We start from the raw sequence: 10984 nt of genomic DNA, 5'->3' as shown, positions 1-10984 counted from the left end.
CTATACATGCATAATTTTCAGAACTTAAATTAATTTTTCCAATAACAAAAACAGTACATATTGTTTTCTTCATCAAAATATCAATTATAAAACCTTTATATAACGGTACTATTGACATAACAGTGTACCCTTTAAATAAAGAGAATATAGGTGGGGTAACAAAATAACAGTACTTTGCAGGGTAGACTATTATATTTTACAATTTCCTAATCTTAATAAAAAAATAATATAGAAATATATAAACTTAATGTAAAACTAATAAACTAAAGTGTTATCTTTCTAGAAAAATAGTTAAGTACTTTTATCTTACATAGATAAAGACAAAAACTGAGGTGTGTATATATAAGTAATACATTTGCATTAAGACCAAGTTAGGTATATACAGGGTGGTTTCTAGACGAATTTTTGGGTCATTCTAACTTCACATCCCTTGTGCTCATTACAGTATGTGGTCAACAAACATGAATATGGTTCATTAATCAAGTATTTGATTAATTTCTCTAGTTATTAGAGATTTGTAGTGTTTTAACTACAACGAAGTTAACGCGTTCGGGATTTTCTCTTTCTCACGAACATCATATAATCTATTTCTATTCTCACAGCGCGTTTCCTTGACCTGACCTTGCTTTCTCTTTCTTCCGGTCGGTCGATACGTAATAGGCCAAGAGATGACCGTTCGTATTTCCCGTAATTTTGCTGTTGTTATTGTTGACACCAATGAAATAACCATAGCATCGTTACATTGTTCATTGGTGACACGTTCTATTGGCGCTAGAGCGGAGCTTGTAACGCGATTGCGTGAATCGCCTAATAGATCTACGCTCCGACGTAACGATAATATGTACAGGTAAAACTGAAGTTATTTGTACGATCGGCAACTTTTGAGTCAGTGTGACCTGCAGTTACGTCCATTCAATTATGCAGGGGTAGGGTTTAAGCTAGAATCATTGATTCGCTAATTAATCACACCCTTCTAACCCTCTAGAAGTCGCTTGCATGTTTTGGGTAAATCTCAAGCGATCGTGTGATAGATAGATACCCGTCGGGCATGTCACGAGCGCCCATCACATATTTGGGGATTATTTAGAATTTTTCCGGCTCGTTCGCTTCATTCAGTATGTTTTTTTTTTTTTTTTTTTTTTTTTTTTTTTGAGTGGGGGTGGGCATAGGAGGCCCCCCGTCGATGAAGTCTAACAGGCAAAGCTAGACATGGCTACCTCGGCAGAGATAATTTGCTTGCAAGAAAGCTTTCGAATATTTTGACGTCACCATTCATTAGTGCGTACATTCCGTTGCATATCATAAAAATTTGAATTCAGTGTTGTAGTTTAAATAATTTCGTATTAATCGTATCGCTAGTTTATTGTATTATTGTTAAAATGAACGTTAATCTTCATGTTTGTTATACATTTCCGCTCTGTGTGAGGTCACTCTCATTTTCAATCTCATTCACGCTCCCTGTCGCTTACACAAACACACATATACACACATTCACTCACTCATCCACGCAGAACAAAAGACAGTGAACCTTCTCATTAATAGGGTTTGTTGCTGTCGTAGTTGCAGGCGTAAAGATCTATGATGTCACTCTTTTGCCCGTGATTTTATCAGTCGTGACGAGTGACTAGTAGATGTAGAATTTCTTATTTTACATACATTTCTCTGTGTGTCGTTTCTTTATCTGCTTTCATATCTATCAGAAACGGTTGACAGTTCAAGCCGGGTCCTTGCGAATCGCTACTGACGTTTCGCTCCTCTATTTTCTTCTTTAACTTTGTGAAGGTAAAACACACACAAAAAAAAAAAAAAAAAAAAAAAAAAAAAAAAAAAAATAACGTAAAAACGAATATTAAAAATTGCAAATGAATATAAAAAATCGGCTAGTGACGCTTAACACCAACTTTTCTCTGCTGTCTTCCTTTTTCTCTTACTATCTTGGCCCTTACGTGTATGATCTGGTTTCCCAACTATATATATAGCAGTCAGACCGACGATATCTGACACGGCACCGAAGGATGACCCTGCTGCAGAAACAGTCATCTTAGGATGCTGTGGGAAGGACGTCACCCGAAGATCGCCAGAGGCCTACGAACCAAGATGTTCGTCAGAACAGGTATTAAGCCGTCCCATGATGTGGAAGGGCAAGACCTTCGAGGACGTGTGGACGTCAAGGACAAATAGATTACACCAAGGACCAGGGGATGAGGACGACGAGGGCGAGCAGCCACGGGAATGCACCAAGGACAACGCACACGAGAGCGAAATGACCAAGCAAAGTTGGAACCCGTGAGGCAAATCTAAGGCGCCTCAAGGGCGAGGCGTGAGTAGGTGGCCGAGTTTTATACCGTGTACATAACCACGATTTGTGTAAGCCATTAGACATAGACCACGTGGCTCGAAGACCAGTTAAGAACCAGCGCCTCAGCGAGGACTTAGATGATGAATATATCTGACCTCGTCTGACCCCTCAGTTCGTGATCGGCACTCGCCGGGCTCAGGCCATATCACCAGCCTCCCGCCACCCTCCCATAGGGTTGGTTGGTGGTCCTGCGATGCCACATTCAGCGCGTACCGTAGGATATCGGCTCGTGTGTTCCCCTTACTGTGTAGAACTCTTCCTAAATGAGTCAAGCCGTTTTAAACAACTATGACTACCCCTTCAAACCATTGTACAAGGGTTCTCTATAGCTTTTTACAGTACGTTTGTGTATTTGTTTGCACACCCAGATATGTGTGTGTGTGTGTGTGTGTGAGTGACATTCATGTTATGAAAGGATACTGATAAGTAGGAGATATCTTGAAAAAATATTTTATTTACTAGCAAAATAATAGCACAATCCAAATTTATGCTTGTCCATTTGGAGTGAGCTGAATACAATTGTTATTTTTAAAAAGCATAAACATATTTATATGTATGTGTATATATACATATATATACACAAATGTTCATATATATACACAAATGTTCATATATATACACATATATACATATAAATATATTTATACATATATGAATGTGTATATATATGAATATCTTTCTCTGTATATATATACACACGCACACACACCCACAAACACACACACACACACTCATATATATACATGTATATACACAAGTGTCCATCTATATATATATATATGTACACACGCACATGCACACGCACACGCATACGTACACCTACATGCACACTCAAAGGCACACGCACACGCACACACACACACACACACATATATATATATATATATATATATATATATATATCATTACTATATCCGTGGAATCACCGATGCGGTGTTTGAGGAACTAGTTGGCGCAGTTGATTGGGTGTTTCTACTAGGGCGGCTACTCCCGGAGTAGTTGTTTGGTCAATCATTGCTGGTGGTTCTCAACCCACCATCACTCGCACACTCTTATGCGGGATTTGCGTGTGCACTCGCAGATTTGCATATATGGTTATATCAAACCTATATATGTTCGATACATTGGTAACATCTAGAGTATCGTTTACTTTGGTAATGATGCGCACATAACTAAAAGATAGAGAGAGAGAAAGATAGATAGAGAGATATATAGATAGAGAGAGAGAGAGATTTCGTCGAAGTGATAGTCGTGATATAAAATGAAAATGAAATATTTCCTTCAGAGTGAAGACGCAACATCATTAAACGTAGAAAGAATTTTCCTCATGTAGGTGTAAGCTAAAGATATGTTTCAAAGCATTTTTCATTTTCTTTTTGCAGTGAAATGGTGAATTAATAAAACGTAATACCATTACTTGCATAAATATCAGTAAAATATGCCATGATATATTTACCACTTTTGACAAGCGAGAGGTCATTCGCCTAACTGATTTCCCCGAATTCCACGATGATTAACCACGACATAGATGTCATTTGGACGAACCACATTTTGCCGTGTAAAGCTTTTTCCGCGTCAATTTTGCAATTAGCAGATGGTTTCTCAATACGGATTCCGCTTGTACGCTTGTTATTTATGTTCACATTTCATAAAGATTAACAGCACTGTGGCGTCATGGCTTTTTGGACTAATACTTTGGAATGCGAATTGATACAGCAATGGATACAGAATGTAGTTAGATAAATATATATAAAATAGGCATTTACCAGGACCTTTAAGGTGTATGCAGCTCCTCTACATTTGTGAAAGTAAAGTGAAAACATGAGAACTGGATAGATATAACTGTGAATATAACAGAACAAACTAAATGGTTCTGTATATACTACCAATAATGAGTTCACAACGAACTTTATAAAAGTAACAGCTAACACGTTAATGTTAAAAGTATATTGTTCTGCACATACGTAATGCACACACAGTTTAGTCCGGATATGAACTTGTTACCAAGCAAATACTTGCTCTTGTACAGGATACAAGGATTTCGCAATGTGCGCCACTTTTCAAGCACACAAACATCCCCGGGTAATCCCCATGAATCCCCAAGGCGAGAGTCTCCCTGTATAACAGAGAGCCAGAAACAAAGGGTAAAATATCCGCTTCCTCAGGAGATAAGCGAGAGGCCTCAGCCATTAGACATTTTGTTCTGCGAGTTGGTCCTTCCTGTGGAGGGTCTCCTTCCCGCCTAACGAGGTCGTGGTGCTGGTGGTGAGAGGCGTCGGCGTCTTGGGCGTAGGGGCGCCACACCTTCCGACCACCCACACCCACGCCGCCCACAAGCGCTCGCCTACGCGCCGACGGTAACTGTGGTTGAAGTACATAAATACAAATGGATCGACGACGAAGTGCATGGAGAAGAGGACATGGAAGATGATATCGAAAGACAGGGGTGGACGAGGCAACATGTGGTAGACGGAATGAGGAAGACCGAAGACAAGGTTGGACACGAACACAGCGAACATTCCTCGGGTGGCGTTGTTGACGACTCTGGAGTGGCTGGACTGCACCTTGGCCATCCGCCGCCCGTTGCGACGCATCTGGGGAGGGAGGGCGGGGCGGAAATGCCACGGACGTGAGTAGGAGTACGCTGTGGTAAGTAAACTTCAGAATATGAAAGGGTTAACAAATAGACATACAGAACGTTTATCTATCTATCTATCTATCTATCTATCTATCTATACAAACACACTCACTCACTCATTCACATACATACATACACACACCCATGCACACGCACATAAACATAGATACATGAGTACCTACATGCAAACATACATATATACACACATGCATACATACAGGCACACAAACATGCATGCATACATACATACATACATACATACATACATACATACATACATACATACATACATACATACATACATACACACACATACACACACACACACACACACATACATCCATACATATACATATAGATAGATAAATAGATAGATAGCTACGGACATATATACATGTAGATATAGATACAGATATAGATGTATTCGTAGATATCAATATGGATGTAGATGCAGATATAAATATAGATATAGATAAAGATATAGATATGCACTTTCATAATTTTCTGAAGTGCTGTACCGTAGTAAATGTAGATATATATATATATATATATAGATAGATAGATAGACAGAGAGAGAGAGAGAGATGTAGATAGATAGATAGATATAAACACCTTCGTAACAACAAGGCAGCGCACAGGCTCTTACCGCAATGATCATGGCCACGTAACAGGACATGGTCGTGATGATGGGCACGAATGTATTAAGGAAGAAATAGACGCCGTTGGCCACGTTTGCCATTTCTTGGTCTTTGATGTAATTGGCCATCATGGGGCCAAGCAAAAACTGAAGAGGAAAATAGGCGCTGTAATTAGGATTGACGTGTAAATTATGACCGTAATTGGTATTATAGGGGGATGTTAACTGTGTTTTTGTTTGTTTGTTTTTTTAGCGGAAAATGGTATTGTTGTGTAAGTGTGTGTGTAGGTGTGTGTGTGTGTGTGTGTGTGTGTGTGTGTGTGTGTGTGTGTGTGTGTGTGTGTGTGTGTGATATCAAAACTACCACATTTCCTTTCGAGAGAGTGCTTGCTTTCAATCATTTTCAGTGTCCTGTACAGTAAAAAAAATAAAAAAAAATAAATACACAGACAAACAATTGCATTTGTAAACTAACAACTAAATATACTATCATCTCACTTAAACTAGCAATTATTAGATATCCCCGTTTGTTAACCCTTTACCCAGTACCCTGTCCACGGGCCTTTCCCGAGGCGCACCCTCCGATATCTTGCGTAAGGGATATTCCCGCCAGACGCCGTTTCATGGTATTTATTATTCTATTATTATTATTTTATCATTGTTTGTTTGTTTGTTTGATTGATTGTATTTTCCTGTTTCTTCTTTGATTTGTTGTTTCTCACCTTCTCCTTGGGTTTCTCATACTTTTCTTTTTCCCGTATCCGATATTCCTTCTTCCAAAGTTTTGGTTTTATTGTTCTTATTCTTCTATTTCCCATCGTTTCTACTATTATTTTTTCACTTTCTTCTTAGTATTTCGTTGTTGTTTTCATTATCCTTTCTGCTACTTTCACTCTGATAATTTTTTCTGCCGGTTATGTAACTTCCTTGAGACCTACAACATTGTTGTTATTGTGAGTGAAAGTGCGTGGAAGTTAAAGCAGGATATATAAACCTTATGAAGTTTCTCTCTCTCTCTCTCTCTCTCTCTCTCTCTCTCTCTCTCTCTCTCTCTCTCTCTCTCTCTCTCTGTCTATCTATCTATCTATCTATAACTATTCATCTATCTATCCATGTATGATTCCATCAAATAAACCAAGATAAATAGTGTACGTGTGCGTTTGTGAGTATAACCGTTAGTGTGTGTGTGTGTGTGTGTGTGTGTGTGTGTGTGTGTGTGTGTGTGTGTGTGTGTGTGTGTGTGTCTGTTTTTGTGTGCGTGTGTGTGAGGTAACTACTTTCCTAAACAAAATATATATATACATAAACAAACAAAAAAACAAAGCAAATATACACCAGAGTATTTAACTTCCATATCCTCTAAAACAGAGAGGTTCTTCTGTACATGATGACTAAGCCAGCAATCACAGCAAGGAGCCAGGATCTCACCACCACGTTATGATATTGGTGAGGATGAAGCCTGTCGGAAATCCTCTAACCCGTCCTGTCAGCTGTCCACTCGCGTAATATAAATCCACCTAATAACAAACACACACATGTTCTCCCGCCAACACACACACACACAAAATAAAAAAACAAACAAAAAAATACATCATAATCACAGTAAAAAAAAAAATCAGTACTTACGACTGAGGTTGCGAAGGAGTAGATGAAGATTCCGACCACTGCACCTACAGCTACCCTCAGGCGCAGTACATGAGCATTGGACGCCCATACCGCAACAGCCCTGTCATGGGAAAAAGAACATACATACATGCTCTGATTTCTTTACATACATACATACATACATATATATATGTATGTATGTATGTATCTTTATAAAGCTGGATGGAGAGATAGGTAGATAGACGGATATAGATACATAGGTGGATAGATAGACAGATGGATAGACAGAAAGTCAGCTGGATAGATATGTAGATACATAGATAGATAGGCAAATGGATAGATAGAGAGATAGATACAAATAGACAGATATACATAGATAGATGGATATAAACAGAAAGATAATAGATAGATAGATAGACAAATTAAAAACTAAATTTCTGTAGTAATGGATATATATAAATATATATATATATATATATTTATATATTTATATATACACACACACGCACACACACACACACACACACACACACACATATGTATATACATATATATTCATATTGATATATATATATATGTATGTATGTATGTGTGTGTGTGTGTTTCTGTATATATATATGTATGTATATCTATAAAAGTATGTGCGTTTTGTGTGTGTGTGCGAATATATGTATATACTGTGTGTCTATATATATATATATATATATATATATATATATATTATATATATATATATTATATATATATATATATATATGTCTGTGAGTGTCTCTGTGTGTGTACATATATGTATGTATATGTGTATATCTATGTATGTATATATATAATATATATACATATACATATATATAATATATGTGTATGCATATATATGCACACACATATAATGCACATATATATATATATATATATATATATATATAATGCACACATATAATGCACTTACACATATATATTATTATTATTATTCTTTTACAGCCATTCATTCTACTGTGGGACATAGGCCTCTCTCAATTCACTATTGAGAGATTATATGGCAGTGTCACCCTTCCCTGATTGGATGCCCTTCCTAATCAACCGCGGTTAGGCCCGCTAACACTTCTGCCACGGCGGTGACTTCCCCTATGACACCTGCGTTTGACTTCTCAAGGCGATATGTCGTTTTCTCGGGCTCGAACTAGCAGTCAGAGCGCAGGCATTTTTACGACCGCCGCGACGGGGAATTAAACTCGGGACCTCGAGGGTCAGAGTCAGCGCTCTAACCACTGGACCATCGCGGAAGTCATATAAATATATATATGCACACATATAATGCACATATATATATATATGCACACATATAATGCACATATATATATATGCACATATATATATGCATATATATCTACATATATATGTATATATATCTACATGTATATGCATATATATATCTACATATATATGCATATATATCTACATATATATATCTAGATACATAAATATATACATATATAAACATGCACACACACACACACACACATATATATATACATACATATATATACATACATACACACACTGTGTGTTGCATGTGCATGTGAATGTATGATACACAAGATGAGTCAGTGCTCAAGAATCAGGAACTGGTCAGAGCAAGTTGGTAACAGGAGTATGTTGCACTTTCAGAATTTTCTGAAGTGCTGTACTTTAGTTAGGAAAAAAAATATGATGTTCTATGAGAATAAATTGAATGTTTGTGCTGTAGATATGATATCTGCAATATCAATATTCGTGTGATTGTTTTTTTCAGCACCACCGAGAGAGAGAGAGAGAGAGAGAGAGAGAGAGAGAGAGAGAGAGGGAGGGAGGGAGGGAGGGAGGGAGGGAGGGAGGGAGGGAGAGAGAGAGAGAGAGAGAGAGAGAGAGAGAGAGAGAGAGAGAGAGAGAAGGCTTACCTGCACACCGCCACGGCCGCGATGGCAGCGAGCTCGAACTGGGCGCAGAACGAGTAGAGAATATAGAAGCCAAGAAGGACCCTTATGTCGAGCCTCGTCATGTCACAATACAAACTCGCTATCAGCCTTTCGGCCATCACGGGTCGGGTTATCAGGCAGATCACGAGAAGAGAAGCGAAGACGCTCATCATCAGCAGTTTCATGGCCACGTTGGTTTTCGTACACCTCGATATGCACCACAACGCAACACTGTTCGCTAGAGGGTCAATTTGAAAAGTTTGTAAGAAATAGGGCAATGATGTGATTATGATCTCATATAAAACTAATAACATGTTGATATTATGAATGTATGGCTTCTTGGGATGATATATCATATATTGAATGTTAATGAATGAAAACAAGATCATTGCCGTTGAGGTTTGCTATTGCGTTTTATAATACACGGTAAAGTACATATAAACACTGGTTTATATACTAAAGATGACAACGGTATCACGTAAACACATGTCCACTTACCGATGGTGCCTAAAACGAAAACAAGGTAATTATGAACGATGCCATAGACAACGAGTGGATAGGACAAATAAGTCGAATTGTCCGTGTAGTGGTCTTTGTTCATTGAGCAGTTCATCGTGAATGTCTGTTTTTACACCCAGCCTTGCCCTACCCTTTTCCCTGAGCACACTTATGTAGATTATTTACTCCTTGACTGAGCACACGGCTGGCACTGCTCAGGTAACTTCTTTATTGCCTGAGCTCTCAAATGTCACTGCTCAGAGACTCCCTTCTTGACTGCTTAGATAAATGAAGTGACTTCGGTTTCCAACAACGGGCCACACCAGGATTCAGCAGCGCCGAGCGGTACGTCTTCACTTGATCAAGACAGGAAACTCAATGCCTGCGTGGGGGTCCGATTGTCAGGGTCACAGTAAGGATGCCGAAGACCACACGCTGCATGTGGGACGTTGTTGCTGTCGTTATTTATCAACCAGTTTGTCCATTGCTGCCTTTACGGGAGCGTTTTGTCGGTCCTGTGACAGTTTTTGTTTGAGATTGTTTACTGGCTTTGTGATTATTTGATTTTTCTATGTTCGTGCGATTTATCTATGAATAAGGTGTCCACGAAGATTTCTTACAAATGATGTTTCGTTGATACGTTTCGGAGGGTGTAGGATTCGGACTTCCCAATATGACTTCATTTTTTACAGAGTGTTGGGTAGGGCAAGGGAAAAGAAACGAAAACGTAAATATAAAATTATATATATATACATATATACATATAAGTAAGACTAACCCGTGAGTGTGCACATGTGCGCGCTTCCTTACATGTACGTATATAAATACACACATACACAAGTGCACGATGCGTGCGTGTGTGAGTTCACGTACACGCACGCACGGATTTGCACATTTGGGGTTAGTTTTACTTAGATACGATAGTGCTGTCTTGTTGTTCAGTCCGTGCATGGTCAAAGGCTATGGAAGTTCACCCTATACAAGACAACTGCTGCCTTGCAGTTCAGTCAAAAGGCTATGCCAGTCCACCCTATACAAAACAGTCTACTGCCTTGTGGTATTTATAAGTTGAAAAGGCTTCGGGAGTCAACTCTGAGGAAAAATCCGTGGCGGGAGCCCCGAAGGCAGTTCGTTGTCGCTTGTCACCTCGTTCTGCAACTCCTGCAACGTCCCTGGTGCCAAACTGTACTGGTCTTTGCCGTTCCTTCGGATCCCTCAGCTGCGTGGAGACAGGGAGCGTGCGACATGGGCAACAGCTTGCTCCTCACATTCTTTCGCCCATGCATTGACTCTAC

General features: G+C 38.9%; 1 protein-coding gene across 1 annotated transcript; it reads right to left on the bottom strand.

Annotated features, from left to right (window-relative positions):
• Positions 1-3195: 3195 nt before the first annotated feature.
• Positions 3196-10077, bottom strand: LOC125030524. The gene is made up of 5 exons (XM_047620600.1): positions 9690-10077; positions 9174-9429; positions 7261-7360; positions 5644-5781; positions 3196-4953 (listed from the first exon to the last, which is right to left on the bottom strand). Exons 1-5 carry the CDS (start codon positions 9802-9804, stop codon positions 4549-4551), a joined length of 1014 nt encoding a protein of 337 aa, XP_047476556.1. The 5' UTR covers positions 9805-10077; the 3' UTR covers positions 3196-4548.
• Positions 10078-10984: the final 907 nt, after the last annotated feature.

This window comes from Penaeus chinensis, chromosome 11 (genome assembly GCF_019202785.1).
Source record: "Penaeus chinensis breed Huanghai No. 1 chromosome 11, ASM1920278v2, whole genome shotgun sequence".
Classification (NCBI taxonomy): Eukaryota; Metazoa; Arthropoda; class Malacostraca; order Decapoda; family Penaeidae; genus Penaeus; species Penaeus chinensis.
Note: the sequence above shows the minus strand (reverse complement) of the source record. Positions and strands in the feature narration are given on the sequence as shown.